At 43.7% G+C, this 18,513-nt stretch overlaps 1 protein-coding gene across 3 annotated transcripts in view; it reads right to left on the minus strand.

Annotated features, from left to right (window-relative positions):
* Positions 1–4,332: 4,332 nt before the first annotated feature.
* The window catches only part of TRAF3IP1 (TRAF3 interacting protein 1), a 51,332-nt gene continuing 37,151 nt past the window's right edge, over positions 4,333–18,513 (minus strand). For all 3 annotated transcript variants that reach the window (XM_062002424.1, XM_062002425.1, XM_062002426.1), the window contains exons 14-15: positions 7,486–7,709; positions 4,333–4,829 (exon numbers count right to left, since the gene is read on the minus strand). In XM_062002424.1, coding sequence (XP_061858408.1) covers positions 4,664–4,829; positions 7,486–7,709 — 390 coding nt within the window. In that variant the 3' untranslated portion in view covers positions 4,333–4,663. The remainder of the gene's footprint in view (positions 4,830–7,485; positions 7,710–18,513) is intronic.

The raw sequence follows: 18,513 nt of genomic DNA on the forward strand, positions 1-18,513 counted from the left end.
GACAGGCTGGCAGGCTTAAAAATGTGAAGCTTTTTTCTATTGACACAGAAATATTGAAAGAGCTCTGTAATTTTAAAGTATTTAAAGGGCATTTTCCCCTTTATGTTCCAAGATGTGCTCTGGGAAGTAACCTAACAGGCAGAAGACCATCTCTGAGGTCTCTGAACTATTCTAGCTTCATGGAGGAAGAAACTGAATACAGCAAATTCCAGCAAGTCTGGCTGTAAAGAAAACATGTTCCTTTCTCTGTCCTCCTGGTTTAGAGAGCAGAAGTAGTTTCAATCTGCTGCCCTGATGACCACTGTCACTGAGCCAGAGCAGAGGGAGCTGCAGCCCCTCATGCTCAGTGACTGGAGAAACCTAAGTCAGGCGCAGGGACATGGCATGGTGGCTGTGCGGGAGGTGATATGTCCTGGGTGGCATAAACGTTACCAGGAGTTTCAGATTTCAAGAAAAAAAGAAAAAAAAAGGTGACACTGGTGTTCTTTTTGCTCAAGCTTCTGAGGATAATTAGGGTCTGGAGCATCTCTTTGATAAGGAATGGCTGTGAGACCTGGGGCTGTTCAGCCTGGACCTTATCCATACTTGTAAATACCTAAAGGATGGGTGTGAAGAGGATGAGGCAAGTGTTTTTTCTGAGGTGGCCAGTGACAGGACAAGGGGTATCGGGCACCAGCTGGAACACAGGAAGTGCCACTGGAACAGGAGAAAAAATTTTCTTGCTGCTCAGGTGAGGGAGACCTGGCACAGGCCGCCCAGGGGGTGTGCAGTCTCCTTCTCTGGAGGTTTCCAAACCCACCTGGGATGTGTTCCTGTGTGACCTGATCAAAGTGACCTGCTTTTACAAGGCGTTGGACTGGATGATCTCTGGAGGTCCCTTCCAATCCCCACCACTCTGGGACTTTGTGACAATGAGATGTCATTTTGTGACACTGACCAGTGATAGAACTGTCTTCCCAGGTCAGCAGGCAGCCAGGAGCCACAGATCAGGAACAGACAAACCACACAGCATTTAACTTCAAGGCTGGGACACAAACACCCCAGTGTCAGCTCCAGCAACAGCTGCTCATTTGCAAAACTATTAAATCCACATCAACGTGCCTCCAAGAAGGTCCATGTGCCATCAGGAGCAAACCAAGACTGAGCTCTGCTCCTGATTGAATTGGAGAAGCTGTCTCCATCAGGAGGGTACCAGTGAGGGGTGAGAATTTGGGGGAAAAGGTGTGTGCAAAGCCTGCTACCCCAGAGAATCTGCTTTTGTGAGGAGTAAGGAACCCTGGCAGATGGCCTCCATGAAATGGAAGAGACAACTGATCTTATAGGTAGGGTGCAGGATCTGAGGCTGAAGGACTCAAACTTATGGATAGGTGAGACAAACCTCACAACTTCAGAGCTCAGCAAAGTCAACAGCCTCACCTGAGCTTTCTTGAACAAGACTACTCTTGCAGACAATGCCGAGAAATGGGGTTTTCTAGGGAGCTCTGGTTTTGAGCTCAGCCTGACAATGAGAGGAACTGAAAAATGCTCAAGAAATAGGCTGAATCTAGAAGCAGCTTAGATGGCCAGTGTTTCTGGAAGTGGGACATCTGGCACTGGTGTCTCTAGAACTGAAGGGTGAGGTTCTAGGTGAGCAGGGGGTTGCTCATGACCATAGTTGGACCCTCTGGTACCTAAACTCCATCCCAAGTCCTATTTCACACATCTCAACCCTCCGGGCTTCCCTTTGCACCACTGAACATACAACTAAGCTTCCATCCCCACCCTAGGGAACAGTCTGCAACACCCAGAGCACTCACTGACATCCTCGGATGAAGACTTCTGAGATCATCCCACCACCCCCTTCCAGACTCCTCTGCCCCTGGAACGAAGTCCTCCTGATCTGAAGTGGTCCTCTCATCCCACCGCTGTCCCTCACTGACTACCTGCTGCGTTTCGGGATCCTGCCAACACCTCACATTTTCAGCTGGGAAATATTCCCCAAGCACTGACTCAGAGGGGCCACGAGTCACCTCTCAACCTGCACAGGAGAGGAATGTCAGGCACATTGAGAAATACAAGTCCTGCTTCCCAGACCTATCAGGCTCCATTAGTTTCAAGCCCCAAAGCACCATGCTAGCCAAGCCTCCCTTGCTAATAAACCACCCACTAAAACACAGGCCCAAGGCACAGGCAGGGCATCGCGAGTGAGACGTGGGTAGGTGTACACACACGGACAGTCTTTTCTGTCCATTTTTGGAGAGGCTCCTTTCCCTTTCCTCAGGCACAGCTGTTTATTTGCCTTTTCAGTGCTGCAGGCTAAACCTGCCTTTAACATCAAGCCAAGCTTCAAGCCCATGGCATTAGCTGTGTTTCATCATACTGGGAAACAAAACAAACCCAGTCAGAGCACCACCTAGGAGACAGTCAGACATGTTACTGAATCCTAACACTGAGTCCTATTTAAGGTGAGGTTTAAGGCAGAAAGCATAAGAAAGCAAGTGCATAAAAACCACCGAATCATAGAACAATTTTGTTTGGAGAAGATCTTTAAGATCGTCAAGGTCAACCACTAACCTAATATTGCCAAGCCCACCACTAAAGATCCAAGAAGTCATCCATGAGGTTTCCCAGGAACCAAACCAGTGCCTCCAAGCCACAGATTTAGGGGAGTCATAGGCTTCCCACCCCAACCCAGGGGACAGCCACTGCTAAGGCAAGAACAGAGGGATGCATAGGTCATGCCACCATGCGAGAAGCACACAGTGCCCATCGGCAGCAGGGTGATGAGGAGAGGGTATCTGGAAAAGGGAACTTTGTGAAATGGAGTAGTTGAGGAAAAGAGAAAGGCAAGATTTAAGTCCTGTTTAAGTCAGGGCAGAGCTGGGCCCCTTCATGTCCCTGGAGAATGCCCAAAACATGCTGCTGAGTCAGCTGTTAGTGCTGTCCCACCAGCCCCCCACTCTGGTGCAGCGGGGAGTGAGAGAGGCACTGAAGGAGTGACAAAGGCTGGGGCTGGTATAAACCTCTGTGCTTTGAAATGGTGGCTTCCAGCTGCAGGAACAAAAGTTCTGAGGGACCAGGGGCTCAAAGGGTCAGACATTTTTTTAGCAGGAACCTAAGGAATGCAACCAATTCCTGTATTTTTGATGCAAGTATTTAATGGGAGGAGGAAGGGAGCATTCAGATTGCTCCCAGGTTATGTATTGACCATGCTCACTATCAGCTCTATGGATTCTGGTGGACACCCTGATCCCCTTTTCCTTCATGTGAGAAGAGCCAGGACACAGCAACAGGCTCCAGCTCTGGGTGAGATGTGACATGTGGCAGGAGAGGATGACGATGCCAGGTTGGGTCACAGCAAGAGTCCTGCCACCCTGGACCCTGCTCACAATACTGCTTCACCATTTAGGATCACGTGTTGAAATTAAAAGACTGAAGTGATAATTGAAAAGCAAAGACTGCAGTATCATACACTGTTAAGAAGAGATCAGAATATTTCTACTATTCCTTCACAACTCCTTCCCCTACACCTCCACCGAAACCCCATGCAGCAAAGCAACCTGTCCTTTAAAATGTCTGTATTTAACATGCTACATACTCAAGCTATCTAGTGATGATCCCTTTGGTAGGTACTTTGAGGTCCACATACCAGAAAAAGAAAGCAAGAAGAAAAAAACCCCAAGAGAACAAACCCACAAATTTGCCAATCAAAGAAGGGGAAAAAAACCACATTAGTACTTCGTACACAATCCAGACAACATGGGAGGAGAGGATGTGATCACATGTTACAAAAACTCCTGAGAGAATCGGGAACTAAAGCCTTCTGTGCTCAGTGCAGCATTGTGTAGTTGTGTCTAGTTAGTAGGCTTTGCAGATTTAGGAACAAGTAAAGCTGGACTCCACCACGCAGTACACTCCAGAGGTCACCAGGAAAACAGTGCAGCCATCTGTAGTTCACTAAAAAAAATCTGTGGAATTACTCACATTCAAAATGTTATGGGGAACATGCATTTGGGAGGAAACGGGTACTTAAATTAATCCTTTCCAAATGAACATACACAATAAAAACAGAATTAACACCTGTGCAGATAAAATACTTCTGCTGCCTTACAGGGAGATGCTTGTATTGCGTTTTCAATTGTTCCTGAGAAGATTCCTGATGGCTCTGAAAACACGACATCATCTCTGTAATGGTGCAAAGAACTGCAAGTTGCATAGGGCTTTGCTCCTCAATCTTGTGGCATCATTTGGTGGATAATTTTCCCTGTTAACAACAAACAGGATCTGGGAACTTTCTGGACCTGTAGGAGTTTGGAACATTTATTTTGAGGACACAAAAGAATTGTTTAATACCTATTTTTCATGACAGCTGTTCAAAAGTAACCTCAGTGGAAATGACAAGGATGAGGAGATGTAGAGAGAAGTGGCCCAGACACTGTGCTCATCAGGCCAGGGAGGGCCAGACAGCTGTGAAGACCTGGTCAGCCCAGTAACAAGTGGTCACAGCTAAACAAATAAGCCAAGTTGGGTAATATAAGCATCTCAGAATCAATGCAATAATGTCATTTTATACAGTTTTGAGACTTTTGTTCCTTAACATTTTATATCTAAACGAGGCATATCCTAGCTTTTACTTGGTAGGAATATCAGTCAGTCCCAAGGCTGGTTTTTTCCCCTCTCTTCTTCACCTCCTTGAAGACAGGTTTATGCTAAGAACCATCCTCCGGATTTTTTCTTCGTTCTTTAAAATATTAGCTTTTACAGCACAGATCTTGTCTTGCTGGTCTTTAATCAACTGTTCCATTTCAGCCAGATCAGCCTTTAATGGTTCTATAGAACTGTCTGTGATGCTGGAAGAGACACAAAGAGCTTAATGTTACTGGAAAAATTAAGCTATTTTGGGTTTCTTAAGCCTGCAAGAAAGCACATTCAATACCCGAAAGTCTGCAAAGTATTTAAATTGCGTCCACCCTTCCTGAAAGAAAGTTTGGAATAAGAAGCACACAGGCAAAACTAACAACATGGACGGAGAGGAACACTGTTCAAGAGAGAGCATCCACAATACAACAGTACCCAGTCACTCCTTGGCTAATCTAGTTTTTCTGCTAAAATTGCACTTTCTGCTAAAAATCGGGTAAAGCTGCTTTGCAGCTATTATACCCCACATACATCAAAACTCTTCTTTTGCTTTACCCAGCCTGAAGCTGCAACCATGTGACCCAGGGATGAAGCAGCATCTGACTCTGGGATATAACCCAATAAGGATCAGAAAGGTTGTGGATGCTCCATCCCTGGCAGTGTTCAAGGCCAGGTTGGATGGGGCTTGGAGAAACTTTGTCTGGTGGAAGGTGAACCTGCCTATGGCAAGAAAGTTGGAACAAGATGGTCTTTAAAGTCTCTTCTGGCCCAAAGCATCCCATGATTCTAAGGACACGCACCCCTGGGTCCTACCACTACACACATGGTAACAGCCATCCCTCTGGGCCTCACCACCAGAGCTTAATGGAGAGAAGCACACAGCAGAGAGACACAAATTTAACTGCTGTGGGGGCTGCTGGCCTGCCACCAGCTAGTTCCTAAAATAAAGCAGCAAGACACCAGCAGCTGTCAGCAGCACCAAGCTACAGTAGGTAGATGTCCTAGAAGATGCAAGGTATATGAAAACTGACCCATTAGAAGCTGCTGACAAGGGCTGGCAATCCTACACTAATAGGAAATGTAATAAATCATATGCTAATAGACACCCAGTACACTGATGCAGCATCTGACATGAACGGGGCTGGCTGTCTGTAAAACAAACATGTCCCTTCCGTAATGCATTGCTGATCTTCAGGAAGGCTGAAGACCCAGGGGAATGACAGACTGAACACATATGCTGTCATTCCAAATTACCCACTCATTTGCAGGATGCACTAGCTCAAGTCCACATCTCAAAGTCTTTTTGTTTCTCCTCCTTTCTACCATATTAGCATAAATCATGAAAAGTATCACTGGAAAATGCACTAACGTCTCCCCAGTGGGATCCTTTGATTGTCTTTCACAGAAGCAAAGAAAACAAAGATACACATCCAAATTCCAGTACATATGGGAAACATTGTCTTCTTCACGTCTGATACTCTCTAATTCTTTCCTGAAGGATTGGACATGCTTTAATACCACACTGATTTTATTAGGATCTTATAGGAAGCTCTGTGAAGGCCTGGGATCTGCTGTGGCAGTTGTGCAAGGGAACTGAGAGCCCTGTTGAAGGGATGCCAGTGTGCCTGTGGTCTTGCACAAAACAACTGGCTACTGTAAAACGTGGTTTGACAAGAATCTGCAAACAAATTCAGCTGAGCAGTTCCTTCTTCTCTCTCCTCCCTCTCCCCCTGCACCACTGTCAAGGAGACACTTTTGTCCTTAACACTTGGGACATAAGACACTAGTGAAGCATATACAGTCATTGTGCTGGGAAAACAGTCAAAGGATAAACACTTTTTTTGGCAGGACCAAAGTGGAACCAGGAGTAAGCACATGCCTGGAGGAAGGCCTGAGCCCTGCTTCTTGTCACCAGGTGTGGTGTAAAGGTGAGTTGATGCCTCAGTTTCTCCAAATGTAAAATACATCCAAATACTGTTTCCTTTCCCTCTGCAGGGGTGGTGAATTCTGAAGCCAACCAAAATGCTAAAGCCTGTTGAGGTTTTGGGATAGAAGGTGCTATGTAAATGCAAGGAATTAACATCATTACACTTCATATGTGAACCAAAGCCCTAATTTCCATCCCAGATAGCAGACTAAGCCAGCAACTGTAAATTTCCAACATTTAACACATTGCTACCTACCAAGATAGGACTTAGCTAAGAATACCACCTGTACTTGCTTCTGCAGGAATGAAGCTCATTGATTCAAGGAGCAGCAAATCTATCTATGCTGGCTGTGAATCCAAAGACATTGACATCTCACTCATGTTTCAGGCCAGAGAACACATAGCTAGAAGGGAGGTTCTGTTTCCAAGGAGCATAAAGACCCAATGGTGAGACAAGTAAGGCCAAAGAAACTGCTCCTAGGCTTGACCTTATTTGTACTATGCATGTCACCTTCACTCTCCTGGCTTTACAATGATTTTTTTTTAAACCTTGTACAGACAACAAGAACTAACACCACTGAAGAACGTGCTGAATTCAATGGCACAAAGAGAGTAGACTGTGTGAATTCACTCCTAGTCCTGATTCCAAATCTGTTCTGTTTACTAAGCTCTTCCCCCATTGCTCCTTAAGTATTTCTGAGAAAAAGAAATCAAGCTCTCTTATTTCACACAAACATTTGCATCTCTGCTGTCATGTACACCATGTGAAATTGATCTCAGGTTAAGACTTTAACATTTCAAAAAACAAGAGATGGCAAAAAATATCCTCAAACCAAAAAAATGGGTGATGACAACTTGCTTTGAAAAATGAATAAAACTCTCCCCTCTCCTCAAACCAGAGGTCTTGAGTGGTAAATGAAACTTTCCCTGACCATACTCACCTTTGCTCTTTCTGTAGAGCTTCTGCGTGCTGCCTGTTCTCGTGCCGCCACATCTGCAACTCGTTCTTCATGGCATCCATGTCTTCTTGGATGTAATCCATGATCCTGCCAAGTGTAAGGGCGCTCTGGCACAGAGTCTGAATAGACACCTGAAATTTCTCAATTTCTTTGGCTACCAAGTCTCTCTCTTTCTTCCTAGCTGCTTCCGATACAAAGGGCTTCTCCTAATGGAAAGGATGGATAAGAAGGAAAGCATCAAAACTAGGGAATGTGGTTGCTGGACATAAAGTATTAAGTGAAGAGTGTTTTGGAGACTGCTAACTCCAAAGAATATGGAGAAATGTTTATGAGAGTCTTCAATAGAAAAAAGGAATCAAGCAATATCCAAGAAAGAGGTAAGCAGAAAGCGTGCCATGTCCCAACTACCGCTGCTACAGCGGATGGCTCCAAAACTGTACAACAGCATCAGGAATATGAAACTGCTTTTCAGATCACAAGCACACAAAAAAGTCAAATTAGTATTCAACTCCATAAATGATCTCCCTGATGTTCTCATTCTTGACATAATCTTTCTCAAGGCAGTGGAGGGGGGGTGTGGGGAAACTAAACTGAAAAAGGCTAGGTTTAGGTTGGATGCTAGGAAGCAGTTCTTCGCTGTGAGGGTGGCGAGGCCCTGGTATAGGTTGTCCAGAGAGGCTGTGGCTGCCTCATTCCTGGCAGTGCTCCAGGCCAGGTTAGATGGTGCTTGGAGCAACTTGGTCTGGTGGAAGATGGCCCTGCACACGGCAGGAGGGTTGTAATGAGATGATCTTTAAGGTCCCTTCCAACTCAAGACTGTTTTGGGATTCCATAAACCTCCTTCACATTCAGTCATGGTTTACTTCAACCAATTTCTATATATTGAAAGGGAAATTTCTTTGTCTTAATGTGGCATCAACAAACAGAAGCTCTCCACAGACATGTAACACTCAAAACCACTTTTGTTATCTATCTGCTGCTACAACTGGCTGCCAATGCGCTCACACAAATCACACATTCATCTCTCCCTGTGCACTCTGTGGGGGCAAGGCTGGACTGTCACTACCTCACTCAGCCCCCTGCACCAGGATTTACTGTGTTGGCCTTTACTCAGTACTGTTGCAAATCACAGTGTCTAACAACACTGAAAGAAAGTGTGATGTTAAACTCTGGAGGAAGTGATTAGGAAAGGCACCCTTGCCAAATTTTGGATCACTCACTCCAAGAAAGACATCGAGGGGTTGGATTGTGTCCAGAGACGGGCACTGGAGCTGTCAAAGGATCTGGAGCACAAGCCTGATCGGGGGTGGCTGAGGGAGCTGGGGGTGTTCAGTCTAAAGAAGAGGAGGCTGAGGAGAGCCATGATCACTCTCTACAACTACCTGACAGAGGTTGTAGCAAGGTGGGAGTTGGTCTCGTCTCCCAAGTAATGAGTGATAAGACAAGAGGAAATGGCCTCAAGTTGCACCAGGGGAGGTTTAGATTGCAGATTAGGAAGAACTTTTTCCTTGAGAGGGTTGTTAGACACTGGTTCAGGCTGTCCAGGGAGGTGGTAGAGCCCCCAACCCTGGAAATACTTAAAAGCCGTGTAGCTGAGGTGCTGAGGGACGTGGTTGAGTGGTGGGCTTGGCAGTGTGAAGTCAGTGATTGGACCCCAGGATCTTAATGATGTTTTCCAACTGAAATGATTCTATAATTCTATGATCATGTTATAGGCTACTACACCAAAAATGTTTGTCTGACCTTCTTGCCAGCTGCTACTAGGGAGGTACAGCGTACACTGAAGGACACAATTTCCTCCTAGTTCCCTAAATTGGTCCTCTCTCCCTCCACTGCCTGTATCTGTCTTTCCCGTTCCTAATGCTGGTCCTAATAACAGCATTGCACACTGCAGCAGAGCTCATACAGTAGTTAGGCTTCTGTTAACAGTGGCTGTAAAATCATGCAGGCTGCAGATGTGGCCTCAATATACTCCACTACTCAAAAATAATTTGGTCTTGTGTACACTTCCCTCATGTGCAGCCAACAAAGTCTCTGTGGTCAGCCTCCTACCTAAATGCAATTTAATTACAGAGAAAGCGTTTGCTGAAGTGGCAGAGCCACAGAGACCAAATAGATGCTGTAAAAAGAGCAAAGTGATGCCACTGTAATAATCTTATCCAAGGAAAGCCTTCTCTGGAAACAGCAATCACCACCAGTTCAATAGGTCTTCTTTCTCCCTCCTGAAGAAAAACACCCAAATTTGGTTTTCTTTCCAAGAGCCCTAAGGGTCACATTTCTACCCGAGTTTTTCTTTAAGACACATGAAGCTTCAAGTAAGTTTATTTAAAGTCATTTTGGTCATTTAATGCATCCTGGAAAAGTAGAAAGGTCTTTTGCTACCACCCCAAGTGCAGGATCAACCAGTTCCTCAGCACAGCTCCTTGTCGTGTGTAACCACAGAGGCAGCACTGGACTTCTCCCTCCTACTGCAACACCAAATCTACCATCCTGTCCCCTCCTGCCCTCTACCCCATTGGCCTGTCTTCCTGTATGAGCTGTGGGCTGTTTGTTCAGCTGCCTTTGGAGGCAGCAGGGACTACTGCCAAATACATTTCAGCAGCCCTTGGCTTACCAATGAACTCAGATATATATATATTTTAGAAAAATACTTCTAAGATTTGAAAGCTGAGATCTACTTACATCTGATGCTTGTGTTTTACCACACACGTGGTGCTTGAAAACGGTGGGACATCTGAGTTTACTGTGACTTTATAAGGTTGAAGTTGTTTAATTAGGAACTGGGCTAAGGTGACAAATGCTGCTAAACTTGTGATCTTCATTTCCTAAGTCAATTCATGAGTGCTGGCTAAACTGCTAAAAATAACACTCATCTGAATTCTTTTTCACTCAACCAATGCCTCTCACAGAAGCAGGTGTTTCATTATGCTACATTACATAAAACATGTGATGTTGATACTTTCTAGAGTCATCCATGTGTTTGCTATCCTTTACTGTGCAAAGATGAAAGTGCTGCTTCTTGATCCATTTCATCCCCCGAGAGCTGCTGAGCACCCCAGCTCCAAGCACAGCTGCTCAGGGTGGAGCAGACCATCTCCCCTGGGTCTCCTCCTTGGCCCAACTCTCCTGGCACAACTTCAGGCTGCTTCCTCTTGCTTTGTCACCTGTAACTTGGGAGCAGAGACCAACACCCTCCCTGGCCACAAACTCCTGTCAGGGAGTTGCCAAGAGCGACAAGGTCTCCCCCGCAGCTTCCTCTTCTCCAGACTAAACACTCCCAGGTCCCTCAGCCACTCCCCATCAGACCTGTGCTCCAGACCCTTCCCCACCTCTGGTGCCTGTCTCTGGATACACTCCAGCTCCTCAATATCCCTCTTGGAGTGAGAGGCCCAACACTGTACACAGCACTCAAGGTGCAGCCTCACCAGTGGCCAGAACAGGGGGAGTATACGAAGTTGTCCAGCTTCTCTCCCTGTTGATTTTGCTGCTCCCTGGAGAAAAGGGCTTTTGCCCATGTGCCCCTGAAGATACAGATCACAGGACAGGCTCCTGTATACAAACCATTTAATAAGGCTGAGTACAAATCTCAGGTTTACGAGAGTTTCTCTCCTGAAAATATTTTTTTGTCCCATCACCTGGCTGCAGCTAGTAAAGATGTATGACCAGATCTGCACTTTCAGTGTTTCAAACCCCTTTGCTCTCTATAGTAACTCTACATATTGTGCTCCACCAAAGCCATAGAGAAGGTTTCATCCATGGCATTATACTTTCCAAATGTAATTAGGAAATTACCTATAAAGACAATCACCTTCAGCTCAGCGGCAGAGTTGCATCACATGCTACAATGTGGTTTTCCTAGTGCCTTGTTTCTCCTCTCTTCCTAAGTGCACCAATCCCTCATCAATTTCCTCCCCACCACTTTTTATAAATAGCCACAGGCAAGAGGTAAGAAATTTGTTTCAAATTAACTATCTCAGAAGGGAGAAGACTTAGTCAGGCCACTATCTGAGGATATAGCTGGGTGTGTGAAAACCTGAAGAATGCTTCTGGTTTGTTTTCCAAATGCTGAGTTCAATGTTTTACGTTCTTGTAATGCTGGCACAACTGTCTTGATACCTTGTCAATCTGAGCAGCCACACTTCTCAACACCAGCAAGTATGGTATGAAAATAAAAAATAAAGTAGAAGTGAAAATCCCACAATTTGGTAAACACATAAACCAGAATGGTATAATTTAAAACTTAGATCCAGTTAACAACTTGGAATACTCCATGCTAAAATACAGAGCTGCCTGAAAAGCTCAAGTGGAAATAAAACACCATGAAGTACTTTATATGAAACAGGAGGATGACCTTAGAGTATATTAGCAAATATTTTTGAAAACCTTCAGTGCCCCTGTAACTCCAGCATACTCTTCGCGCAGTTCAGTTCTTCAAAATAGAAATTAAAAAGATATAATATTATCCCTTTCAAAGTCATTTGAAGCACTGAAACATACTACCACTAGAAGTCTAATAAAAGCTAGTTGGATAGCTACATCAATAAGCTAGTTAACCCCCCCCAAATGTCTTTGAAACACACGCTATATGTTGTCAGAGTGGTTTAAGACCATGCAAAAGTTTTCTACTATATGTCTCTAAAGGAGAAGCATTGAAATTTCAAGCTCCCAAGAAAAATCTCCCAACATCTGAAGATGCAGTAGCTCAAGTGGCACATTGTTGTCCCTCCTCACATGAGTTACAAAATAACCATCAATTCCTTCTCTCATTTCAGTAATACTTGTGCCACCATGATGCCACACTACATTTCCAACAGCCTACAGACAGTTGAGCTCAGGACAGAGAATTAGCATCACAAAGTATTAAAGTGTTGCCAGCTATTGATGATAGTAAAGCAGAAGGGGAGGGGAGCCATCCTGTCCTCAGTTTCATAGTTATGAGTTAAAATCTGCATGAGACATTCTTTTAAAACATTAAGAATTATGGCAGATGGTTTATTACAAGAGGCAACGTAAGTGGTAAGAGTTCTGAATGCCACCTTTGCTCATTTTGCATAATTATTCCAGTCTATTTAATTAGGCCATACACCACAACTCTCCTTTCACAAAAGCCAAAGAATCGATAAATTATCCCTATATAAAACACTGTATCGCTCCTGTAGACCCACTGCTCTTCCCTCCCTTCATGTTTTTCGAAAGGCACCAAGGTAAATGTTTATTTTGGAATTGTGGGAATAAGTCTGCCTTTTGCATTACCTCAATGTGAACAGAACACAATGTAGACTTGGATACAAGGGAAAACATCAACAGGGCTCCAGAAGTCACCAGAACTCACTTGTTCACTGAAGCAATTAGTGTAAATACTGCAGTGTGCATAGCTCCACATAAATGGATCTTTCACAAGACATCCATTTCTAAGAGCCAGGCTGCTGAGCGCATTTGTAATGCCTGACACCTACTAGGCTAAAGAGGTGCTAAGGTATTTTTTCCTCCATACATTGTTTGAAAAGTTTACTTCTAGAAATGGTGGTTTTATACTTTTATATACTTTCTCCTTTGTTTTCATTTTCAATTAACACTTTTTAAACATTAATCTAATTAGAACAAATTATCCATCAAGCACCTGATTGTTTCTAGAGCCCCTTTCAACTATTCCATCATGTCTCATGATAAAAACAGACTCAAGTAATAGTTTTACGGAACTCTACCATTTCCCTCTTCTTTCTATAGGACAGGACAGAAACTTCATTTTGAACAAGTCATTTTGATACATTCAATGCTAAAACAAGGTGAGAGGTTTTTAATTGTACAAAATATTTTTTATCAAAAAGGGTGTTTTCTTTTCCTGGTTTTTACAGAGTCTGCATTTTAAGTAGTTTGTAACTATCCACTAGGGATCACTGTCAGAAACTCTCTCACAGAAACACAGGGAAACCAATAAACGTTAAATCATTTCAAATGAACTGCATGCTTTTTCTGCTTATACTGTGCACCAAGTTCAGGCACAGGCCAAGGGATCAGAGACACAATGTTTTTACCATTAGATTAACTGTTTCTGAGTTGGAAGGCATCAAAAGAAAACAAAAGCACAGCTCTTTAAAAAGGGCTTCTTCTTCCTTTTGTTTTTTTTTGGGGGGGGGGCGGGGCAGGGAGGCAGAGGTGGTTGTTTTCCCCCTACTTCACATCTGATACCCCTAAAAAGAGCTGGACATGAACACTCCACCTCAGCCCCCAGAGCCAATCTGCTTTACAGAATCACAGAATGATGGGGGTTAGAAGGGACCTCTACAGATCACCCAGACCAACCCCCTGCTAAAACAGTTTCCTGTCTGTCAGGGGGCACAGGAAAACATTCTGGAATATGTTTACTTCACATTCAGTTTGCACTGGGGAGGTCAGTTCATCAAACCTCACAGATATGGTGCAGTGCTCAGCACACCAAGCCCAATCCTGGGAGTTTGACCACACACATGCCAAGAGACACCTCTAGAGGTACTTAACAATAGTAAATAGCATTAATTCAGTCATAATGGCATAATGAGTGCAAGTTCTGCCCATCTTTCCTTTTCTGCTCACACCGTTGGAACTCTGGGTTCATGACCTCCTCCTCTTGAAAACGCAGCTTCTTTTCATCTCAAAAAACCAGTTTGCAATAAGCCTTTTACTTTTGTCAAACAACTGCTTTCACACCTGTCTATGCCCTAGCCAAATCCACTGATAAGCTTCTTGAAATACGTGGAAGTCACCTGCACTGTGTCCTGCAATACACTGCTGCCACACAGCTGATGCATCGCATCCCCTCCTCGGGATGTAAATCCCAGCTGTCTCGTGGCACTTTTATATATCCTTTCTGTTTAACACATCCATCTGCTGTCTCATGTTGCATTTATACCATACCCATAGGAGAGAACATTTAGTGGTTTTGTGCACAAAGGCCCCAGCAAAGAAACATCACAAGAGGGACAAAAATCCTGTTCCTGTGTTCACAGCTTGTAACATAATTACTTGGGGAACCAAGGTTGGGGTTTTTTTCTGAGCTGGTACTAAGTGCAACAAGGACACTCAAGCATATAGTCATTCAATTTAAGCGCCTATGTCCATAACCAGACTGCTGGGTAAAGCTCCTAATTTGCACCAAAATCTTATAATCACAGCTTTGTTCAGATCACTGCATCAACATATCGTGAACATAGCTGTTGCACAAGGATGAAAGCCCTTCTGCAGGTAACTCCTATTGAATGTTACTGTCAGCATTTCTTATCCCATATTAACCTGGCAGGATGCTGAGAAGCTGGGGTCTTGCATGGTGGGATGTATGCATCCAGCTGCTGAACATGACATGACTAATTGCACTGACAGAGGGGATACCAAATGTTATGCAGCTCATGGATTCACATAGAAATCCATGACCTGAAGAACCTGAGGCCAGCAGAATCAGCAAGGATTGTATTTGTTCTACGCTTACAAGTACATACTTCATTTATCACTCTTGCAATTAGAGTTAATATTATTCAGGTGCTAAGTTATTTAATATCACTTGTTCATCACAAAAACCTCAAAGCTGCTTCTTTTCTGAAGCCCAGGAACTGCATTTGGTGGTGCAAATATGTGAAATTCTGTGGAACTCTGCGATCCACTTGCTTAAACTATTTAATAACCTGCTTACATTTTCCACACATCAAATAAATGAAGTGGAATAGAAACTGTAACATATGTTTCTTTCTCTATTTAACATTAGAGATACAGATTCTAAACAAATACATTTAGAAAGTCCTTTTAAGAATTTGTTAGTCTGAACGCAGCTAATCAAGGCAGGAAAAATCTTGTGTATTTCCAGGATGACCTCTTTGTTTGACCTGAAAATGGTGTATATTTTTTTAAGTTTCTGCACATGCACAATCTAGATGATGAAAGGGGACTTTCTGTCTTTTTTTTTTTTCTTTATTAGAACTTCTTAAACAGCAAATGCACGTTTGGGAAATGCAGCACATAAGAGGAACGTTTTTAAACACAAATACCTGCTCCTTGGCAATCAGCAGTTACAAGTAAAAGTATGAAACATCCCAAAGAGTTCAACAGTGTCACATTTGGCCTAATTATTCTTCCACCAACTCCATCTAATTTCTAGTTGATTAATCCACAATAAATCTTTCATAATTTTTTTTTTGCTGAATATCTGACTTAATAAAGTATTAGGAAAAAGTTCCAACACTCAGGCTACAAACGTATCTGTTTCTCCCTTCATTTTCCCAGCTGCCAGAAGAACAAGGTTTTAAGGACTCATGAACATAATTGGGAAAGTATTTACTTTATTTTGTACTGAATAGTTTAACAAACAGGGGAATATGAACATTCTTACTGACAGACAAAAGGATAACCTTCAATTCATCAGACGTAATTTCCCAACGCAACAATTCTTTCAAATTTTTACTGGACTTTTAGTTACCTTACTCCAAAATACAGAAGTACAATTACAACTCACTCTCCAATGCATAATATGTTTTGGAACCCAGCTGCACACTGATGTAGAAGATATTTCTTCTGGAGAGTGTGACGGAAAACAAATTAAACAAAAGAGTTGACAGTCTGGGGAGAAATGGTCAAATCCCAGACTGATGTTGCTTCCCAAGCAGACTGCAGAGATAGATCTGGCATACAACCTACAGCCATTTGAACACAGCATGTTGGCTGGATTCCCTGACCCATTGTCATAGTCCCATCAACATAAGAGGACACGATTCCATTTGCCTGATGAGACCACTTGGCAGAATAATTACTTTTGCTGCCTCTCTCCGAAGAGATTCCCCAGACCAGTAACTATTCCTCCCAAAACTGTTGGTCTGCAGTCTTGCAAGAAAAAAAAAATCCTGCCATCGCATGCCGTGAGATGTTAGGAACATCCCTCAGAGATGAGATATGCTCATGAGGAGGGCGACACCACCCTTACCTCCTACCCTCTGCATATCTGGTCCCTGAAATATTCCTAGAGGCAATGCCACATTGGAAATTTATTTTTCACTTTTAATGTCTCCTGCATCACAGTGTCTCTATCCTCTAAATCAAATTCCAGTGATTCAGTAATGTCTCCAGCTCATGTTTTCTGAACTACCTCTTTCAAGTCCCGGTCACTAACTCCAAGCATTTCTCATCATCTTTTCCACTGACTTTTTTTTCCCCTCTGCTGTCAGGAGAACTACACTTTTCCTCTCCCAATCCCAACGACTTCAGCAACGTAATCTCAAAAGCCGCAGCAGCAAAGAAACCTACTGCAGTAGCAGGCAGCTGCTTGGATATGAGATCAGATGATGTTCCAGGGCTTAGCACTGCATGCAACTTTTCATGTGATAGACTAAGAAGTCAGCACATTTTTTTCCAGAATTAGTTGTCTATTATCAATGCTGCTAACACAGATCAGGGCTTCAAAAGATGCAACAAAAGACAAACAAGGACTGAATGAATGTTTTAGAGACTGAAAATGCGCAATGGCACTAAATGGTTATTGTAGGACACAATTGTCCATGTGTGTTTAAAAACAATTCTAAGGGGTTAAAGGGAATCGTTTAAAGTTACTCTTATTCAGAAAAAAAAGAGAATTTAGCAGAAACACCAGAGGAAGCTTCCCAAGCATTAAATCCACATGGTTTTGTAAACCCTCCCTCATTGTCCCTTTCTATGTCCAGCGCTTAAGTTGACAGGACACCACACCAAACAGTACAGCCTGCAGCCATATTGTGTCCTGGCAGAAAGACATAACTAAATAACTCAGTCCCCAAACTTCACCTCGAGGCTGATTCAACAGCACCACCTAGTTACAGTCCTGGTACAGGAAGGGCTGTATTCCCTGTGCTCCTGAGAGCCAGCTCAGCATCACTCCAGAGCAGAGTTTTAGAGCATAAACAGAGCAATAACAACTTTTAATTCTCCTGTGTTTAAACTTTCACCTGAGTCAGGGCAATCTCAAGCACAAATACAGGCTGGACAATGAGTGACTGAGAGCAGCCCTGTGGAGAAGGACTTGGGAATGTTGGTGGATGAAAAGTTGAATTTGAGCCAGCAATGTGTGCTTGCAGCCCAAAAAGCCACCTGCATCCTGGGCTGCATCCAAAGCAGTGTGGCTGGCAGGCTGAAGGAGTGGATTGTCCCTCTCTGCTCTGCTCTGGTGAAAGTCCTCCCGCAGTGCTTTCTCCAGCTTTGGACATCAACATCAGGACATGGAGCTGTTGAAGCAAGTCCAGAGTAGGCCACAGAAATGATTCGAAGGCTGGAGCCCCTCTCCTATGCAGACAGACTGAAAGAGTTAAGGTTGTTCAGCCTGGGGAAGGGAAGGCTCCAAGGAGTCCTTAGAGCATCTTCCAGTCCCTAAAGGGGCTGGCAAGAAAGCTGGAAATGGACTTTTTACAGGAGCCTAGAATGACAGGGCAAGAAGCAATGGCTCCAGAATGAAAGAGAGGAGATTAAATGAGATGTAAGGAAATTATTCCCTGTGAGGGTGGTGAGGCCCTGGCAGAGGTTGCCCAGAGAGGCTGTGGCTGCCCCATCCCTGGAAGTGTTCAAGGGCAGGTTGGATGGGGTTTTAAGCAACCTGATCTGGTGGAAGGTGTCCCTGTCCATGGCAGGGGTTTGGAATGAGATGAGCTTTAAGGTTTTAAGGTCCCTTCTAATTAAAAACCATTCTAGGATTCTTTTCTCTGAACAATTATATGACAGAATAATCAAGCACACAAGTTTTCACATCAGACATATTAATCAGAAATAGTTAACAGTGTTTAAGTAATCAGAACATAGACACTACAAGCTGCACATTTATTATAAATGGTATGTAATTCATTATGTTCAATAAAGCAAAAAACTGAAGGTGTTTTCCTTTCATAGAGTCCTCAACTTCAGAAAGGAGTATACTCCCCCAAGGGTCTGATCTGCTATCCTGATTTTCTCAACTTACTGGAGAAGAAATGGAAAGGTGGTCTGTGTGGCAGCATAACCCACTACCACTGGACATGAAAGCATATGGGA

This window comes from Colius striatus, chromosome 9 (genome assembly GCF_028858725.1).
Source record: "Colius striatus isolate bColStr4 chromosome 9, bColStr4.1.hap1, whole genome shotgun sequence".
NCBI lineage: Eukaryota > Metazoa > Chordata > Aves > Coliiformes > Coliidae > Colius > Colius striatus.